Raw genomic sequence first — 22,378 nt, 5'->3', positions numbered from 1 at the left:
CTGAATGGCACTGCGAAGCACAAGTTCTGGATCTCACTGCTGCACACCAATGTGAGAATGTGGAGTATAATATGGCGAGGTTGGGCGGCCTGACTGAGCAATAATGTCACAATTCCATATCAGATCCAGTCAGGTTTGTTTGTAAAACTTTAGCTCAGTCCTGGTTAGCTTGGGTATAGAGAAGTCAAGCTTTATCTGAGGAACTAATGTAAAGCATTAAGAATTACCAAAAAAGTAAAATAAGAAAATGCTACCTCACAAAAATCTGACACTAATTTATAAAACTAGAGTGCATTTATCCTTCATTACACACCTGAATGACAAAAATCTATTGGAGGGATCTGAAGATATTATTTTTAAAAGGAACAATAAATAAATGCTTTTTCATTAATGCAATAATAATTGGAGTTGACTGTTATAGTGGTTTGGGTTAGCCACGAAAAGCAAATTGAAAACAGCTATATGTGCATGCTTGCTGGATGCCAACCACAATAGGGAGCCAATCACAGGGACCAAAGAGGTCAAGGGGGACATTCATCTGCCACTTTCAGCAGTCTCCCTTCCACTTCAGAATCTTTAGGCAGAGCCGCTAATGAAGTCAATGAAATGGTCCTGATGCAAGAGACACAGGATACTGAAGGATGCTGAAGAAGCTAAATGTTCTAAGGATACTGGGCTGGAGCACTGGCCCTTCCTGTTGCCACCCCTTGGTCCTCAAGCTTTGAAGGGAGGGTTGTCTTTGGCTTCAGGAGTCAATCGCTAATAAGGTCCAAGCAAACTCCAGCACAGGTCCAGTTGCCACTGGTCAGCTGGTCTTCAGTTACAGCAAATGCAGCGTTTTCCTTCAAATGTTAGTAACTTTCTTGTAGGGCGACAAGTGGGCTCTCCGAAAGCCTTCATGGGCTCAGCGAAATCTGAGGTATCACGTGTGGGTCAGGATGCAGTCCCCCAGCATGCACCTTAGCATCCAGCAATGGTCAAGCTTCTTGGTGTTGGGCTCTAGAGGGTGTAGGCTTCTAGGCTTTAATGACACTGTGGCTGTAACAGAGAGACAGTCAACTGACTCTTCGAGTCACTCATGTCTAGCACTTGTAGGCAACATTTCCATGGTGGAGTACTGCAGGCACAGTACTCTATTTGCCCACCCTGAAGTGTAGTAGGTGCAGTCTTTAGTGCAGGCTCTTTTTGCTGAGTCAAGAGAACAGCAGGACAGTCCTTCGGTCTCCTCCTTAAGACAGGAGTGGTCTGAGGTGTGGGTGCAGGTGTACAATCTTTATTCCCACTACAAGCCTAAGAGATGGTGGCAACTAACTAGCCAATGGGCTACCAGCTCTCCTTCCTCCTGATGACTGCTTTCTGCAAAGCGTGACATCTAGCTATCCAAGGGTTCTCTATTCTGCCCAGTCCTAACATGGCAAAACCCTTCTTTCAGTGTGTGGATCCCTCTAGCCCATTCAATAGGTGTGACTACCTGGGAGCTACACTCCCCTTGAAAAACTGGTTTGACAATCGATTTTCCCAGTCTGCACAAGATTCCAGCCTATCTGCCTAAAGAAAAGAGTAGTCCTTTCCTAGTGTGACTACTATTTGCACTGCAATGGCATCTTCCCTTTTGAAGCTCACAATTGGACTAAAACCCACTCTGGTCAACTGGCCAGTGGGAGGGCACATCTCTTCTCTCAGGCAGGTCATTTGTTCTTTTTCTTCAGAGTCATTCTAATCTCTTCCAGCAGGCTGTCTTGAGGACAAAAGTTGTTTGCAGTCAGAAACGGCTACTAGCAAACTTGGGCAACAAACTGTCAACTTTCTAAAGTTGACTTGTTGAAATAGTTCATTACATTTGACCTCGACAACAAGTCAGGCTTATTGCAACAATTATTTTGATACCTTAAAGAATCCGATTTAGTGGTCCCATTTGGATGTTTGTATTGCTGAGTTGTCAGTGTGTAAGTCCATTCTAGCCAATGGGGCTTATAGCCTTGCCACAGTAAAAACAGCAGTCCAGGATTTTCAGTTTCAGGACATGCAATGTCATCAAAACACGTCTTTCTTTTTAATGTAATGCACCCTGCCTTTAGAGCTTTTAAGGTCTACCCTAGGTTTGAGCTTTGACAAGGGTTAAAATGGAAAGGTTGTGGTAGCAGTTTGAAAACGGCTTTACCAGTCTGAATTGGCCAGCCGGGTGTCATGCTTTGTTTCATGACATTCATGGTAGCACAATCAGTGATTTAGACCACTAGGGACACTTAGCTGACAGGCCCTGGGTACGCCTGTTACCATATACTAATGACTTATAAGTAATTTAACTTATGCCAATTAAATGTGTACTTTTGTGTCTGCTCTGCTTTCTTTCTCTTATCTTATGACCGAGCTTACAAAACCTCTCTGGAATGCACTTCTTAGTTTAAAGAAGACATTTATTGTTATTATTACTTCACCACGAGGTTCCTGAGAGACGAAATAGGTAGATTGGAAGCACATGTTTAAAAGTAGTTGCAGCAATGAAGGCAAAATATATCAAAGTACTTCTCAGTTGCAACGTACACAGCAAATACATGTGATTATATTATAGCATAACTTCAAAGCAAAGCATAAAAGTCAAAATTGCATCATCGTAGGGTTGTAGGGCCTATCTCTCTGCTTTATCTTTCTGGGGCTTCAAGTTGATGACTCCGGTTCAACTGCGAGAAAGAGATTTTTTACCCAAACGGGGACAGGCAACTGATGTCCGTTCCTGTCTGAAGTCAAGATATTTTCACTCTTTCGCTGTTGTCCAGAGCCATCCTTAATAGCAAACTCAGTGTGAGAACCGAATAAACTTGGAGAGTGGCCAATTCTCCAGAATTCACTCAATCCCAGACTGGATTGAGAGGTAAACACAAAATCTATGTGCTCTTATCAGCTAGGGTCTGGTGTGAAAAACACAGCTTGATCTATCATGTGGAAAAACACAGCTTGGAAAAACACAGCTCATCTGCAATGTCTCAACTGCAATGTCTAACTCCACGTTAAAGCCAATAGGCAGCTAACCTAAATACCAAATGTAATGTCTAATGCCATGTCAAAGCCAGTAGGCAGCTAAACTTAATACAAAATGTAATGGCTAATGCCATGTTAAAGCCAATAGACAGCTAACCCAAATACCAAATGTAATGTCTAATGCCACGTTAAAGCCAATAGGTAGCTAAACTGAACACAACATGTAATGTGCTACTGGTGAACATTGAGCAACTAATATGCGCAGTGGTGAAACACAAAGTCATTGATCAAACACAATTAATAGCATCACAGTGTCAAAGCATTGGCACTAGGCCTGGTTCGCTGGTCCTAGTGCACTTCCAGAGTCAAAATCATAGCAGCATCAGTCCAAAACTGTGGGGGTGATCATGCAAAAAGAGTTGTTTCTTTCAGGTACTCCATCACAGTTGAGACAGTGGATCTTGTTCAACTAATTCCTGGTCTGTCCTCCTATTTAGAGACAGGTGGACCATAAGCTTCCTGTCGATGGAGCCCTTGTTGGCTCTGTTGATGAATAGATGCCTCCTACAGTCAACTGAGTATGAGCCATCAAGAAGAAGGGCATTACACCACTCTATTTAGGGTGCGCGGTGTAATGCCCATCAAAACTGATGGCAGTTGTCATCCAAACATTTTGTAACGTGTCAAGGTACAGAGATGAGTGCTGGGCTGGTGATCATCTCTAAACATGACAGACAGTAGAAACAGAGTGACATTAGTGGATGAGGCAATGTTCTCCACCACCCTTATGGAAGTAGGATGTCTGGTAAATGCTAAATCAGGCCCACAAATATCTGAAATATATACATGCAGATTTTCCACCTAGTGGAAAATCTGTTCGCCGGGGTTTCACTCCGCAGAATACCGTGGAGTTGCATAAACACTCCATAAGATTCCACAGAGTTTTGCGAGCAGGCAGAATTCAGGCACGTTGCGCTACTCGCACTGATTTCTAGAGCTGGGAGCTTGTACCACGCTGTTAAATCAGCGTGAACTGCACCATAGGGCGCACCAGAGGGCACTGCTTCATTCTGTGCTCAAGTAGATTTTCTACTCCGGTGGCAACTTTCTCAACTTGATCTGTCACGACCTGCCACGACCGCCCACACAGAGAAACCTGACAGGGAGGCTTCTAGCACCCACAAATCGCACTTGGGAATGCACATTTTGGGGAACCATGTGTGAGAAATCTTTAGGCAGGGCAAAACTCTGCCACACCACACAGCGGTTGGCAGAGTTTGCCAGAACTATGAACTCCAAGAGGAGCGGAGCAGAATTTTTAGCCCACCCCTAAAAATCTGTATGAATAAATTGGGCATACATGCTTATTTGTTCATTTCACATTTCTTCATGTGGAAAATATTTTTCATAGTGGAGAAACTCCATCCTATTCACCACAATTAAAACTGGGAGTGATCTCACCCCATAAATTCCTGAAAACGCAATCCTATCTTTCAATGAAGTGAATTAGTATGCATTTCAATTGTTTGGAACTATCTACAGGAATATATTTTGAATATCCCTAAACTAACAAATTTGTGCCGGTTTACCTACATAACTACATTTGCTAGGATGTTGATAGCTAAAAGCCCACAAAGCCGCCATTAATACAACATTTGGAAATGCATTAATTCAGCAATTCTGGTGAAATTCTGCATTCACACATTCACTTACAATATGAAGAACATTGATCAAACCTGAGTCAAGCTTTAGAATTTACATGCGCAGAATGCTTTTTAAAAGAGGCTCTGTGTAACTTTGGATGTGATGCCAATGCGGGATCCGAACCCCAATATTCTATTGCACCCCAAACTTTGATCAAACAGATTGACCTCCAAACCCAATTCACTAAGGTGTTTTCCTTTATCATGTTCAATAACCAGGTCCTAGTAAAATTCAGTTGGAGCCAACATACACTTATCTAGGGTTAATCCTAAACAATAAATTAAGTTGTAAGGCCTATTTAAAGCACTTGCGTAAAAGAGCGGCAGTAATAGCAGGAGCAATAAGGAGATTTTCTAAAAAATACTGAGGGGGGGGCAGCCCCCAAACTCAACAGTTGTGAATTCCAAAATAGTCTCAACACTCATGTATGGGTCTATTTATTGAACTCCTGGCACAGCCAGAAAGGTTGAAATGATATTCTTGAGGTGCATTAGGAAACTGTTTAACCACTGAGACTGGAGTTTGGTTTTGTACCCCTGTCTGCATGGGCAAAAATTAACCGTATTAACAAACGTCCCCACAGCGCCCTACATTAAGAAGGAGTGCTCCAAGCCCACCTCTGACACGCTGTTTGCAGAACATTGTATTAAGATTGACTTGGCTATTCTCCAACTACCGGATTTAACGGGCATTTGAAAAATGCCCAAGACAGCCTGGAAGGCATTATTTAATGAGGACATTAAACTATCTAGTTGCATTCAGCAAATGGAGAGGACAAGTACATTTCAGAACACAACTTATAAGTTGGCATCATATTCCCAGGAGCAACAACCATATTTGGATTTTAGCATGGGTACTAACAAAATTAACTTTACCTACATTTCAAGCTTTTTTATTTACCCTTTTATCAATCTGATGGCCAATGGTCCAAACAGCAAAGAGTGACTGATGTCCCGCCTATACTACATGGGACTGGAATCCTTGCAGCACATTTTCTGCCTTTGTCTCAAACTGTTCAAACTTGGCATGAAATATTTGAAACCTATTTTTAACCTGGAGGGAATTAGACTAATCAATAATGCAATTCTATGTTGCTTCAGGGCTCCATTGCAAGGGTTGTTGACCACATAACTAAATACTTGTCACAAGTAATTAGAAGATGGGAAACCTTAAGGCTGGAGAGGAATTTGTACATTAACGTCCATCTGATTTTTATGTTATTATATGCCTGTTTTTTGTGCAGTTTTAGAAGGAATGTTTATTTTCCTAGTTTGCACATTTTGCATGTATTTTATAAATTGAGGGCCTTATTTACAAGAACTGACACATTGCTGCATTGCAGGAGCGATGCGTCAAACTTACTCGTGCTACCGCATGAAAGCTTACAACTCCATGGATGTGTCATATTTACATTATGATGCACAATGTTGTACGGTCACAGGACATGCCAGACAGTGAGCATTGCAAGGTGCTGGTGCCCCCTATGATAGCAGTATTGCCACTGGCTCAATTATGCCCTTCAGCCCAGCGGGAAAGTCTTAATGGGTCTGGCAGGGGGGTAGCCAGCATGGCAGCAACCTCCCCATCGGACGTTCGAGTGGACAGGTCATCTTGTCCGCTGAACTCTTATCAGGCCCATTATCTCTGTATGTTTCTATGCATTCAGAGTTACCACATTTTTTAAATTAGACTTTTATCAAACTGATTCTAATATCTTTTGCAACAAATTAATAGTTGTTTTAGTGTGTTTATTTCACACTCCATATTCTACTTTTATTCTTTTTACCTGCAATCAGAACACACCTTTCATATAAATGAGCAAGGCACCATGGGCTGGATTTATTAAGATTTCACACAGTGCAGCACAGAAAGGGAAGTTGCTGCGTGAAAGGGAGAGAGAAGAGCTGCATCATATTTAGAAAGCTATGTCACAGTTCTGCTTTCTCCTACTGCTGATGCACTTGTGGTTTCCTAGCCTCAACAAAGGCACCCTTGGGTCTTGTCACATGGGTGCCAGAGTTGTGGTCAGAATACATTTTGTGCAGGGAGTTATAACTTACTGCACAAAAAATATGCGTTGAAGATATTTACTCTTTGTATGTCTGCTGCAGAATACAGCACACATGCAAAGAGGAAAAAACAAAGAGAAATAAAAATATACCTCCTTTTCACTCAAGACTCAGGTGGGCACAACATTTTGGTGCAAATCCATGTTTACAACTCTTTATAAATTTGAGCTTGCATCAAAATACATGGGTGGATGAATGGGATCACCCTTGTTTCACTCATGTAACCCCTACCTGATGTAAGGTAACGCAAGGCTGCACTATGCACTGCCTTTCGTTAATTTCTTTTTACAGATCCACTCAAAGCCATACAAATCAGGCTTTGCATGGCTTTGTTAACTCCAAAATAGTTTTCACACTGGAGATGCAGCAAAAAAGGGAGGCAGCCCATATTCAAAATCTTCGTAAGTCTGGCCTCAGGAAGTTAGGCAGCATGTCAGAATAATGATGTTTTATTATGTATTTAAAGGAATGAAGTTCCCCCTGTTATGCATTAAACGGATATCTCAGGTCCTCTCAATGTTTACCTTGGTCTTCAACCTTGTTTCTCTATATGGCCATGGTCCTTGGTGACTGATAATGAATGGCAGATAGTATTGTATCCCACATATAATCCTATTTGTGTGATGTCTCAACAGTGGTCAAACAATAGCTGTACTAAATCCTTTGTACTTTATGTGTGACATACTAATTTCCTTTTGCTTTATTATGCAACAGTAACATTATTCTGAAATAAAATGGAAATTCGTACTCCAACATTGATGCATATAGATATGTAAATCATTTTCTAAAGCCTATAGGTGTGTGTTAACACATTTTCCCTACTTTGTGCAGGTGCTGAAGTGTGCGCTATAGAGGCAACTAAAAGAATCGAATGTGGCTTCCCAGGCATTAAAAAAAAGGAGTGCCAGAACCAAAATTGCTGCTTTGATTCCAGGATCCCCGGAGCGAAATGGTGTTTCAGACCTTTTGAAAAAGGTAATGTGCACAAGTATGTAACTTGGGAAAACATGTAATTGGAAGTCATTGTGTGTCCCATGATAGCCTGACATTCCATGCTTCATGTTGTAATGCTGCTTTACATGTAAATTGTATAATTCTTGCAATGAGTCAAAGCCGCCAAACTATATTGCTTCTTTTCAAAAGTTTTTTTTCACAAGTTGCTCACTTCCTGAATGCATGACCTAATTACTGACTGGACCCTTAGCAGCAGGAATCGACCGTGGTAACAACCATTGACATCTGCAGAGGAAGTGACATCAGTGGATTTCCGATTATCCATCTGCACAGGAAGCCCCACGGGTTTTCCCCCAAAACTATATTTAAATTAAGAAGTCAAGCAAGAGGTTTTAATTTCCAACCATCCAGCTACACAGGAAGTGAAATCACTAGATTTCTCGTCATACAACTTGTCAGGGAGTGACATCACTAGATTTCCCATCATCTGGCTGCACAGGAAGTGAGATCACTGGTTTGCCACCCACGGCACCCTGCACTCTTCCCTCCTCTCGGGACCTATATTATGGTGGCTGCAGTGTGGACATGCAGCAGATGTGCCAAAGACATGACAAAGACAAGCTCGTCTGCACCCATCTGTGCCTGGACTGCACCTAACACCAGAAACCCTGGTTCTTCCCCTTCCCACCACTACCCTGCTGCGCTTCTCTGTGCTCTCAACCCCAGCCGCCACTCATTGCACTGCTGCCCCAATGCACTACACAACATGGAAGGAGTATTCACTTGTCCTCCTGCAAGTTCTCATGCACTCTCCACACTTTTCACTCTATACTCCAGCACCAACAGCACCCATCACCCCCTCTCTCACACTCACACAAACCAGCAACCTGCTCTAGCTCACACACAAGAAACACCACCCAAACAACATGCCAAACTCGCTGCTATGCTCCTAAACATCTGCTCGCTTACCAAACACTACAACAGAGACAAGGGACCTACTGCAGGACCATGCTCCGGTCTTGCTCTTCTTCATGGAAACATGGTTAAAACCAACCTTGCACCGGACATCACTAGAGCCATCCCCATTGGCTACTAGATCATGAGGCAAGACCATAAGCACAAGTCCAGAGATGGACTTGTCATATTATTCAAAGATACCCTCAGCTGCATCGCCTACACAGACAACCCCACCAGTCACATAGAACACCTCGTGTTTAAGATATGCATCATAGCCAACTTCTCTCTGGATTGAACCCTTGTATAAAGATTAGGAGGACTCTGTATCAGTTTCACCAGTAACATCACAGACTTTGTTGTACTCATCATCAACACCAGCACCTTCATCCTCCTCTGAGACCCTAACTTTCACCTGAAAGACAGCACAGACTCTAACTCTATCACCCTTCTAGAAAACCTTTAAAACCTTACCCTCACTCAACAGGTTACTGAACCCATCCACACTGCTGGACACCTTTTGGACTTGATTTTCTCCTCAATAAGCAACATCACAGTTGGCAAGCCAGCAACTTTGACCTGGGTAGACTATGCCTTCTTCAGTTTCAGCATACTAATCATACACACCCACAGACCTACCACCACCAGAGCTAGCTGCCACAGCTTGAAAAACATCACAGAAGAGGAGTGGGCTTCCGAGAACTGGCCTGAGCACATCAGAAATGTGCAAAAAGCCATCAAGAACCTCAACAGCTGGATCACTGTGTGCACCAGCACCCTGGCTTCCGTCAAGCGTAGCCTAACAGCAAGAGTCCAAACATAGGCAAGTTGGTACATAGAGAAACTCAGGCTGACAAAATGTCACAGCAAGCACCTGGAGAGCAAATGGAAAACATGTCAAGACACCAGCAAATACAGAACAACTGCTGCACAACTCTTCCATATCGCATCAATGCCAGCACTAACAGAAGCAATGAAATGTTCGGCATCATCAGCTTTCACTGTGTCTCCTGCCCCTCCAGTAACTTCACCCCCACACAAAACATTTGCAACATGCTCTGTGAATTCTTCTGCACCAAAATCTCAGCAATATGTGTCTTCCACCTCTGATAAACCCTGTCACCTTTATATAATACATCTGAGCACCATAATGTATTCACTTTCCTCAAAATTTGTCAGACTGTAGTTAGTAACTCAGAATGTCACCAATGAATGCTCTTTCCCCAATGGTTAGCAGAACAGTACATCTGACCTCCCTGCCATGAATGTGTACACTTTCCCCGATGTTTATTAGATTGGAGTTAGAATAGTAAGTTGGACATATCCATTCACCCCCAACACTACTGTATGCATTTTCCCCAATGTTTGTTATTTTGAAGTTAGAATAGTAAATCTTACCCTCATAATCTATGCACTCTCCCCAATGTTTGCTAGACTGAGGTAAGAAAAATGCATGTGTCCCTCCTCCCTCACTGTACGCATTTATCCCACTGTTTATTAGACTGGAGTTACAATAACAAATCTGACTCTCTCAGTGTATGCACTTTCCCCATTGTTTGTTACATCAGATTTAGAATATTAAATCTGCATTTGGGGAGCTTATTCATTGACTCTGGGACAAGTTAACATAGTTTCATTTACTTTAATGGCCAGGGGCGGGCCGGGCTGAAGCAAATGAGGTAGTGGGTGGCAACAACTTGTCTGTAAAGAGCAGAGGGGCTGACTTAGCAGGAGTGCAGTGGGAGCATGTGCTTTCAGTATTGTGTGGGTTTTCACTTCAGAAGAGTTATGCAGCTAAGGGCCTGAGTTAGATCTCTGCGAATGGGTTACTCCATCGCAACAGTGACGGGGATATCTCGTCCACCAAAATTTAAATACCATAGAAAACAATGGTGTTTAGATTATAGCAGACGGGATATCGGTCACCCTTGCGACAGAGTAACCTCTTCGCTAAGGTCAAAATCAGGCCCTAAGTCTCCCTCCTAAGTGGTCGACTGTCACTCCTGGTTTGTTGCAGCTTGGCAAGTAGAAGTCTTCCCCAAGATAAGTCAGTAACTAGATGTGGACAATAAGAACAGGTTTGGCTTGTTTGAAATTTTATATAGAGCGAACATCGGAAGGCATTGGAATGCTTCGGCTACAGTACACAAGGTCACATACTGGTCACATGAAGGCACAGTGAGTAGGTTTAATCTACCTGAGACCAGCCCAGAACTGTTGTGATTTGTTTGCGGGCACAGGAATTTGAATTAATAATTATTTTTGTTTGCAGCTTTGCTTAATTATCCTTCCCGGCTGCATCCTGTTTCTGCCCCGGAAGTGAAAACATATGTTTTCATTGCTGTACGTTGCAACTGTAGAAAATGAATAGGGTTTAAACAGGGTGGCAGTGAGGCTTGCTTTCCTTTTTGTTTGGGTGGACACTGGATCAAATGGATTCCTGCCCCTCGGCCTTGCAGGTCTCCAGGACCGACTGCCAAACACAGGGGTTATCTATCAGTTACTGCGGGCCTGGCACACTGCGTCCTTTTGGGTAGTTGACCCGATCTGGGACTGGGTCAAGAAATATGATATTCCACTAGTCCTGTGACACTCTATAAACAGTTGCTCAGGTACAAAGAAGGAGTGTGGCTGGTGGAGGCCCAAATGATGCACAGGTTCCCCTATTCTCTCCAGTGAAATTCTGGTTGCTTGTTACCATCACAAACATGTTTAATAAACATGCGGAACACAATCTAATTTTCAATTAAAGAATGTGCAGGGAATGTTTATCCAAAAATAAAACAACCAGTATTGGTAAAGATGAAGCAAATATGTGTTTCTGAGTAAAAAATGGGATAAAAAAGTTAAAAAAGTAACATTTCTATAGTAAACCAAAACTGTAATTTCTTGACCTAATGTGCTAATACATAAAACAAGCCTGTTGGAAAAGGCTTTTGACTTTGCGGTGCTCTTCCCATAATCAAACTACTCGTGCAATAGTCCATTCACAGCCGATATATCCAGAGGAAATCATCACCACAAAACTTGCTTTTGTGTAGTACACTCGAACAAAGCCATCTTCAACGCCACCCATAAATAGGCTTCTACAACAAACTAGCCCAGATTTTTGTGGATTAAACAAGCCACTTTGGCCATTTTGCTTGCTTTAAAAAAAGGCATTCTCCCTGAATTTCGACTCCATAATTACGATAGGACAATTGAAAATAACATTTTGACATGCCAGCAAGTTTAGGCTTTCTATATAACGACACACGTATTTTCATATGTGGTACTCATGGTACGTATATGTGGATTTAGGAATATTAGATCCCTATATGCACTTACATTTAGATATTTTGTCCCTTGATATTATTGTACCACGATATTGTTGGTGTCGATGTTCAGTAGTACAAGCTTTAAAGAAAAATGACAGACCCATACTTTTAGGTATAAAGGCAAACGCATGTTTCTTCTCCTACTTAAAAGTTACTTTGCTGAGCATGAAAACAGCACAGAAATAATAAAAAAAGCATATCTGCAGAAAACAGCTACATTCACTAACTGCCACACTGTGTCTAACTGCTTAACTAGATAACCAGATGACCAGGCTTTCCATTCATTCACAAAATGTGCAGTAGTTGCACCAGTGGTGGATGTGGGAGCAGCCTCCTAAATCAATTCTGTGTTTTTTTTTTATCACAGCGTGATAAAATACTGAATACTTTGTAACAATGAAAACTTCAGCAAATTAACTTCTGACAAAAATGTCTCTGGCCTTGCGGTAGGGTGCATTGTCAGAGGCAACTGCAACACCAGTAGCTTTTCAAAGAAAGAAATACATGTGCAGGTTAATGGAAGTATTTTTAATGTGGGTAGTGTGTGGCATTAGTGGACTACAAGCGCAAACATACACAAAGCAAACAGTGCATTAAAGGAAAATGAGCACAATAGCAGGCAATGACCAGGTGGCTTCTTCAAACATGGAGAACCATAGCACCTATATTTCCAATCCTAGCAGGCACTGAGTATCGGTGGATAATGAGTGGGATGAATGGTACAATATATCAGGACAGAAATAACATGGGTATTGCCGACAATAAGCGGCTTCTCTCATTAGGGTGTCCATTTAGCATAGAGGGAGCATGCTTTTCTGCTTCTGGCCTTAGTCTGAATAGCGGTAATGCTGAACCAGGCAATAGGGCTGTAAAAAGCAATTGTATCACACACAAATACACATTTTGTACCAAGATCTCATTGTTCTTACCTTAGTGCATACTGAGGTGAGGCGGTGAAAACACTGCACACTGTGCTACTTCTCTTTGCCATTAACTGAAGTGCAATGTTTTCAATGATTGACTATGCTGTAAAATATACTATTTGAGCAATTTTTTCACAAAAAAATTCTGCGGTGGGAAAATCCCCAAAACCCTCCTTTTTTCAGTCCATGCTCCTTCGCTGTGCTTGGATGCTATACTCTAGTGTAAAATATTTGCCCCACCACATTTAAAATCCACCAGCCCCCACTGATGACTATGCATTTCCCCCAATTTATATAGCATTTTATTTAAATTAGTGTATTTGCAATGTTTTTATTTGTTTGTTTTTCTTAAGTTTGGATTGGAGTTTGGTTTACTTTTGCTAACAGGCCCTTTTAGTTTCTTCCACTTTCTATAGGTACGTAGAAGGATGGCAAAACATGTAGTCCCAAAATGCCCATTTTTATTGATTATTGACATTGTGTGCTATATTTAGATTATTTGTAAGCAAATGTGATAAATGCTATTGTAGAGAATCCTTTTTTGCGTTCTACATTTATCCTTTTTAAATTGGATTGGATCTTTAAAGACTTTGGCCCTCATTACAACCGTGGCACTAAATGCCACCTACAGCAGTGCTGACGGCCGCCAACATACCTTGCCCGCAGCGGTATTCCACCACGGGTATTATGACCCACACTGAGAATTCCGACACAATACAGACACCCACACAAGTCTGCCACCCCAAAGGTCAGTGATAAACTGGCTATAGCAAAACCCACACCGTTACCCCAACAGGAATATGCCCACAGTATCATGACCCACGAATCACTGTGGCGGTCTTTCAACCGCAGTAAACCATTGGTGGTACACACCGCCGCGCTCAAAATACACACACACTAACAAAACATGACCACATTGGACAATTCAAACTACACACACCTGACACACATACACACACCACACCCACACACTCACACCACTAAAAAACACACACACACATTACCCACAACCCTTTCAACAAAAAAAAAGATTGCCAACACAGAAAGACACAAGCCAGGAGCATCCACTCAATCAGAGGCACAGAGCACCATCACCCATACACCATCCACGCACATCACAGCATACACCCCAACACATCACCCCACACATCACCCCACACAACCTCACACATATCACTTGCACCACATACATGGGACCACAAAGACACCCCAGGTTTTCAGTGGAGGACCTAAGGGTCATGGTGAAGGAAATCATCTGGGTAGAGCCACAACTACTCGGATCACAGGTGCAGCAGACGTCCATTGCAAGGAAGATGGAGCTATGGTGGAGAATCGTGGACAGGGTCAACACGGTGGGACAGCACCCAAGAGCCAGGGATGACATCAGGAAGAGGTGGAACGACCTACGGGGGAAGGTGCGTTCCGTGGTTGCAAGACACCAGGTAGCCCTACAGAGGACTGGCGGTGGACCCCCACCTCCACCCCCACAACTAACACATGGGAGGAGCAAGTCTTGGCTATCATGCATCCTGAGGGCCTCGCAGGAGTAGCAGGAGGACTAGACTCTGGTAAGTCAAATCTTTACTACTTTATCCCCCACCCTACCTGCATGCCATCACAAACTCCTACCCCTACCCTCACCCCCATCACTCCACCACCTCACATATACCCCACTATCACAACCCACCCATCCCAATACCAAGCCCTGCATGCAACACCAATGCATGGACACCCATCACAGACCTGCATGGACACCCGTCAACACAGCATGCCCAGTAGAGAGACTCACCCAGCCCACAAAATCACCACTCTCACAAGGCCAAGCTGACAGGGAAATCACATTCATACTGGGAAACACACCCATGCACAAGATGGCACATGCAGATACATTAACAATGCATTTGCATCCCCACAGGACCCATACTCAAGGTCACCGGAGAGGAGGTGGCAGCTACATCCAGTCCCCCCACAGAAGAGGCCCACAGTGACAACAGCAGCTCTGCAAGCCTGGATCACGATGACCAACCTATCCCTCTTGACAGTCGGTTCCCTTGCCACAGTCGCAACCCACCACAGAGCCTCCCTCTCAGGAAACACCAGCACAGCACCCACCTCTGCTGGTGCTAATGGACAGGACGCCCCGCCACAGGACCAACAGGCCACCAGCACCCCACCCCCTGCAGAAGGAGAACCACCCCACAAACGGTCCCTGCGATCCATGCAGAAGCCAAAGAACATTGCCAAGACCCCCACCAGGAAAGACGACTCTCCTGATTGTCACCCTTCTGTCCTACACTGTCACCTACAACTGCTCTCCTCCCCGCCACAGATGACATCAGACAGCAAATGGACAACGGCGAAACATCAGCCCTCATCCTTCTGGACCTCTCCGCAGCCTTCGGCACGGTTTGCCACCGCACCCTATTAACACGCCTCAACGAAGCCGGAATACAAGAAAAGGCCCTCAACTGGATCTCCTCCTTTCTCTCCGGCAGAACCCAGAGAGTCCGACTCCCACCCTTCCGCTCCGAAGCCACCAACATCATCTGCGGCGTACCCCAAGGCTCCTCCCTAAGCCCAACGCTATTCAACGTCTACATGGCCCCCCTCGCACAACAGGCCTGTCAGCACAACCTCAACATTCTCTCCTACGCCAACGACACCCAGCTCATCCTCTTCCTCACCAAAGACCCACACACCACCAAAGCCAACCTCCACGAGGGAATGAAGTCCATCTCCGAATGGATGAGACATAGCCGCCTGAAACTGAACTCCGACAAGACGGAGGTCCTCATCCTCGGACGCACCCCCTCGGCCTGGGATGACTCCTGGTGGCCCTCCGCGCTGAGACCCCCTCCTACGCCAACCAACCATGCACGCAACCTGGGTTTCGTCCTCGACTCCACCCTCACCATGTCCAAACAGGTCAACGCAGTTTCCTCCTCCTGCTACAACACCCTCCACATGCTCCGTAGAATCTACAAATGGATCCCGACGGAAGCCAGAAGAACAGTGACCCAGGCCCTCGTCAGCAGCAGACTAGACTAAGGCAACGCTCTCTACACAGGCATCCCAGCAAAAGACATCCAGCGCCTCCAACGCATCCAAAACGCCTCCGCCCGACTGGTCCTCGACGTACCCCGCCGATGCCACATCTCCCACCACCTGAAAGACCTCCACTGGCTCCCCGTGGACAAGAGGATCACCTTCAAGCTCCTCACCCAGGCTCACAAAGCACTCCACGACGCCAGACCAGCATACCTGAACAACAGACTCAACTTCTACGTCCCCTCCCTCCATCTCTGCTCCACCAACCTCGCCCTCGCCATCGTCCCCCGCTTCCAACGCAATACCTCCGGCTGCAGATCCTTCTCCCACCTTGCCGCCAAGACCTGGAACACCCTCCCGACCCCCATGCGGCAGACCCAGGACCTTCTCACCTTCAGGAGACTCCTCAAGACCTGGCTCTTTGAACAGTAGCAGCACCCCTCCCCCCCCCTCAGCGCCTTGAAACCCTAGCGGGTACGTAGTGCGCTCTATAAATATTGTGATTGATTGATTGTTTGACCCTGTCCACCTTGAACTGCTATTACTCCCCTTCCTATGCCCCATTGGACAATGCACCTGTGATACCAAGAGACTGGACTCTACCCTGAACTTTCCTCCACCATCAGCCCAGCCCATTGCACATCCCCCTCTACTTATGAGCACCTAAATAAACACCCTTGGAACAAATACCAATATGGAGTCTGTCAAATGATTCACAAATGTATTAGTACAACATTATCAAAGCATTGCAACTCAAATGTACAGTGAAATATACTTTAGGATGACCTTTGGGGGGGCAGCAGTACACATAGCAGGAGCCAGACTGGGGCAGACTGCGGAAGAGTTGGAGAAACTGGTGGATGGGGTCCTACCCCAGTACACGTTACCCTACAGTCCTCCAGACAAACAGGTGAGTACACTGTGAGCATGATGCGTGGGCCATGAATGTAGGGGGTGCTGTGTATGTAAGCCACATGTAGGGGGGCAGAGGCATCCTGGTGAGTGCAGCATGTAAGGTGGGCAACGTATGTGCGTCAGGGGATGGGTGGGATCTGGAGGGCAATGAGTCTGACGGTCCGGACGGGTGACTAATTCCCTTTTCTGCTGTCTTTTCCCTGCAGGTCAGTGCCCACCAGAAAAAGGGTATTGGTGTGCCATCGCCAAAGAGGTGCGGACCCTGGGGGTCTTTGACAGGCGGAGCACCCACTGCCGCAAGAGGTGGGAGGACCTGCAACGCTGGGCAAAGAAGACGGCGGAGGCCCAGCTGGGGCTGGCCTCACAACGAGGAAGGGATGCCCATCGTACCATGACCCACATGATGTTCCGCATCCTGACAGTGGCCTATCCTGGGTTGGATGGGAGCTTGAAGGCATCACAGCAGCCACAAGGGGGTAAGTACTGAATCTGAAACCTGACTTTGCGGGCATTAGGAGGTACCTTGGGTTGGGGATGTGGGCTATGGGTGCCCCTAGGCCAGGGCGAAAATGGCAGGGTTGGTCCCTTGTTGGGCAGGCTCTGGAGCACTCCTTCCCCAATAGTGTTAGTGGGCATCTACTACTGGGCAGGGTCCTGTGAGTTTCTGATGTGCAGCTGATGGTGTTAGGCATTGTACCCCATGGGCTGGTGACTGTCTTAGTAAATGGTTGGGCATGGCCTAGTGCATAGGGCAGCTCACTGTGTGTTGTGTACACCAACGGTAGCGGTGTTGCTAGCATCGACCAAGTGTACCCTCTGTCTCTTCTCCCCCCTTTTTGTTTTGTCACCCTGCCCTTATGTGCATTAGCATAATCTAGCGAAGGAGCAAAGGCACCGGCGACGGAGGGAGCTGCATCCCACATGGGCCTGGAAGCCAAATCCACTGAGGGTGAGGGCACCAGTGGGATGGAGGGCCAGGGGAGCACCACGAAGAGGACAGGATGGGAGACCACAGACAGCGACTCCTCCTCCGATGGAAACTCCCTGGTGGTGGCGGACACCTCTGTGCCCACCCCAACAACAGGTACAGCCGCCACCCCCCCTACCAGCACCACCCACCCAGCAGCCCCTCAGCGTGTTTCCCCTGCCTGCTCACCCAGGAGGGTGGGAATCTCCTTTGCCCCAGGCACCACAGGCCCTGCCCCATTCAGCCCTGCTGCCCTCAGTGAGGAGTCTATTGACCTCCTGAGATCCCTCACTGCTGAACAGTCAATCATACTGAATGCCATCCAGGGTGTCGAGAGGCATTTGCAACAAACAAATGCATACCTGGAGGGCATTCACTCTGGCGTGGTGGCCCAACAGAGAGCATTTCAGGCTCTGGCCACCCCACTGATGGCAGCCCTTGTGCCTGTGTCTAGCCTCCCACCTCCAACTTCCTCTACCCAGACCCAATCCCCTCAACCCCAGCCTATCCCAAGCACACCTTCAGACCAACATTCACCCAAATCACCACACCAAAGGTGCTCAGGCAAACATAAGCACCACACTTCATCTCACAGGCACTCACACAAGCACCATACCCATGCAGACACATCAACATCCACTGCCTCCACTGTGTCCCCCTCCACCTCTTCATCCACCTCCCTCCCAGTAGTGTCTACAATCACACCTGCATGCACTACCTCCATCACCAGCACGCCCATCACAACACAGCCCTCATGAGCAGTCACCACCCACAACCATGCACCCCTCTCCTGTGTCCACTCCCAGTGTGTCTGTGACCCCTCCTCCCAAAGTACACAAATGCAAGCACCCACCCACCCAACAGCCCTCCACCTCACAACAGCATCTAGCCCATGCACCTTCACCTAAACTCAGCAGACAGACGCCTCCTACAACCACTTCCTCGTCCTCTACTCCCAAACCCTCTCCCTCTTCCCACTCCATTGTGTCTAAAAACCTTTCCTGGCAAACATTGACCAGTTCTCTACCCCTCCCCCCGTCCTTCCCCTCGGGCCATGGTATCCAGAATCCAGGCCAGCACCTCAGCCCCAAGTCGGCGTCCGCTGTGGTACCTGCAACTCCCCGAGGCTCAAAGTGGGCACTCGTCAGGCCAGCCAGTGTGCCACCAACCCGTGCAAAGGACCAAACCATTCCATCACCTGCCAAGGTGAAGAAGGGGACAGCATGCAGCAAGGGCAAGGAGCACGACCCACCCAGCAAGGCTTCCTCCAAAACTCCAGCTGCCAGAGCCAAGGTCACAAGATCATCTGCCAAGGTGAGGAAGAGACAGAAAACCCAAGGCAAGGCACTTCAGGCGTTGGAGGCTGCAGGTGAGGGCTTGGTGGCCACCAGCAGAACTGCCAGCCCCGCCACCTGCACCACGGGCAGCACCGCCAGCATCCCCGCCGCAAGCACCGGCACAAGCACAGCCGCAAGCACCGCCACCTGCACCGCCACCTGCACCGCTGCTGCTACCACTACTGTCAACAGCAGCATCCCCAGTCGGCAGCTGTCCGAGGCTGTAGGAGAAAGGCTGGTGCTTCCCTCCACCACTGGCAGCACCGGCACCTGCACCACGAGCAGCACCGCCATCATCCCCGCCACAAGCATCTCTACCTGAACCGCTGACCGTAGGACCACTACCAGCAGCAGCAGCCCCAGTGGGCGGCCGTCCGAGGCTGCAGGAGACGGGCTGGAGGCTACCCCCACCACTGGCAGCACCCCCACCAGCACCGGCACTACCACCAGTTTGCAGCTTTAGGCGTCGCAGGATGGAGTCTAGCCCTGCCTCCATGGACTATCATGCAACCTGGTCCCTGCAAATCTCGTGCCTCAGACACCCAGGTGAGGGAATGTGAACTGCCACACCCCAAGTGCTGCATCACTGGGCACAATTCCCCCTCCAGAACCAGTGGCGATATACATCCACATACCCTTTCCTTGGCAGGATGAAGCACACTGGGCACAAAGTCCCCTCCAGAACCAGTGGAAGACGACATCCACTCACCCTATCCTTGGCAGGATGAAGCACACTGGGCACAAAGCCCCCTCCAGAACCAGTGGAGATATGCATCCACTCACCCTATCCTTGGCAGGATGAAGCAGACTGGGCACAAAGCCCCCTCCAGAACCAGTGGAAGAAGGCATCCACTTGAGAGACTGTGGCTTTGCACTCCCAGGACCAAGCAGTGGGCAAACCACCCACTTGAGAGACTGTGGCTTTGCACTCCCCAGGACCAAGCAGTGGGCTAACCACCCACTTGAGAGACTGTGGCTTTGTGCTCCCTAGGACCAAGCAGTGGGCAAACCACCCACTTGAGAGACTGTGGCTTTGCGCTCCACAGGACCGAGCAGTGGGCAAACCACCCACATGAGAGACTGTGGCTTTGCACTCCCCAGGACCGAGCAGTGGGCAAACCACCCACTTGAGAGACTGTGGCTTTGCACTCCCCAGGACATCGCTGTGGGCATGGAGCCCCCTCCAGGAACAGTGGCGTTGTACCACCTTCTGGCTGAGGTACCCGCCTTCCCCATCCCCCTGAGGTGCCTGTGTGTTTTCGACCTGATGCCCCTGCAGTGTTCTCTCCGTATTGAGGCAGAGTAAAATGTGGGCTTGGCCCATGATTTTTGGCCCAGTGGCCCACGGATATTTGGAAAGGACAATGTACGGCCTTATGTACATATGGTATATTTTTGTAAATACTGTTTTTATATTTGTTACGTAAATCTGCCTATTTCTAATATATCACTGATTGAACTCTATTCCTTTTGTCCTTCCAGGGGGTTACAGGGTGTGAATGTTATGTTGCATGTGTTTGTGTGTATAGTGTTGTGGGTGAGGGAGGGGGTGGGGGTGTTGCGTGTGTGTGTCAATATCTTTTTCCTACCCCCTCCCCTGTGTACTAGGTGCAGTACTCACTGTGGTCGTCGCCGCTGCCTTTGGTATTCCTGGTAGATGAGGAGGTAGACCAGCATGGGTAGGACCTGTAACTCGGGCTCCATGGTGTCCTGGTTCTTCGTTGAGTGTCGAGAGGTGGGTGGTTTCCCTTCCAAACACTGTTTCCGTTGTGCTTTTGATGGCGTTGGTACCACCCCAGAAAAGCTGGCGGATTGGTGGGTTGTGATGGGGTGGGCGGTACATTGTCTTCCGCCTGGCTGTTGGCGGTTACCGCTGCGGTGTTTGTTGCTACCGCCGTGGCAGTCAGAGTGTTAAAGTGGCTGTATATGTTGGTGGTTTCCGCCGTGGTCATGATTCCATTTTTCTTACCGCCGGCCTGTTGGCAGTATTACTGCCGATTTAACACCGACCGCCAGGGTTGTAATGCAGGCTTTTATTTCTTAACAGTTTTGCTGTTTGACTATCCTGTGCTTAAAGAGATCTGAATCTGTCTCAAATGCCCAAGGTCTCTGAAATAACTCCATGTCATGTAAAACGTGATATTTGAGACTCTAAATCTAATGCATGGGGGTTGTTAATGCATCGGACAATCCCTTCTTGCACAGATTTATATCCAGAATGTTAGAAAAGGGGTTTCTGGTTGGCAGGCGTAAGGACCCTGTCCAAGCAGGAACAACAATCCTAGTCAGTGTAAGTCAGATACACACCATAAAGTAACCTGTACTCACCCTCTGGTAGCTTGGCACAGAGCAGTCAGGCTTAATTTAGGAGTGAATGTGTAAAGTATTTGCGCAAAATGTGAAACAGTAAAAGTGAAAACATCACACAAAAATAATCCACCAAAAGTTAAAAAAATAGATCTTAATTGAACAAAATACCAAAACAACAAAATTCCAATAAGTTAAAGTTGAGATAAGAATTTTAAAGGTTATCTGTAAATGTAGTGCTTAAAAGTTTAAAGCTCCCACCAGGGCTATCTGGTCATGCTATTCTGCTGTAAATCCAAAGTTCAGGCAGACCACAATGGAGCGTGGGATCAACCTTGTCCCGCTGAAACAGTACCTTGTATGGAGGGTTGCGTCAACATTGAAGATCACATGCAAGAAGCAGAGTGGATGACACTGAGGTAATACATAGGTTCTGATCTGCACAATCAGGGGGTGCGTCTTCGTCTTCGTCTGGCCGTGCAGTCATCGATTCTTGAGCAGTGGTTCAGCGTTGAACCCCTTGCAAGGAGAGCGATGTCTTATTGGTGAGATGTGCAACAAGTGATGAGAGGATGCTATGTTGGGGCTAAGGGTGATGTGCCAGTTCCGAGCTGCGCAGTTGGTGCTGTGAAATATTGGTCCTCAGCAGCAGCAGAGATGCTTTGTCGTCAAGGAGATATCCGGCAGTTCTGATCAGCACAATGATGACGATGCATGTATTCATGTAGAAAACAGCTATGGAACCCCCTTCCAAGAGCCCAGGACTGGAATGTCAGCACTTGGTAAGGCAGGACTCACAGTTGGCAGGGGTGATGAAGTCTTTGATGTCCCTGAGTCAAGCCAGCAAGCCCTTGGAGTCACTTTGGTTCTGGGGATGTAGAGATACAGGTCCACACCTTCTTAC

The 22,378-nt window shown here is 46.8% G+C and overlaps 1 protein-coding gene across 1 annotated transcript in view; it reads left to right on the top strand.

Annotated features, from left to right (window-relative positions):
• LOC138249255 (putative gastrointestinal growth factor xP4) overlaps positions 1 to 22,378 on the top strand; it is a 175,554-nt gene that overhangs the window by 8,305 nt on the left and 144,871 nt on the right. Inside the window, exon 2 of the mRNA XM_069203226.1 lies at positions 7,584 to 7,727. Within this exon, the coding sequence (XP_069059327.1) occupies positions 7,584 to 7,727 (144 nt within the window). The remainder of the gene's footprint in view (positions 1 to 7,583; positions 7,728 to 22,378) is intronic.

This window comes from Pleurodeles waltl, chromosome 8, assembly GCF_031143425.1.
Source record: "Pleurodeles waltl isolate 20211129_DDA chromosome 8, aPleWal1.hap1.20221129, whole genome shotgun sequence".
In the NCBI taxonomy this organism is placed as follows: domain Eukaryota; kingdom Metazoa; phylum Chordata; class Amphibia; order Caudata; family Salamandridae; genus Pleurodeles; species Pleurodeles waltl.
This window is presented reverse-complemented; position numbering and strand designations above follow the sequence as displayed.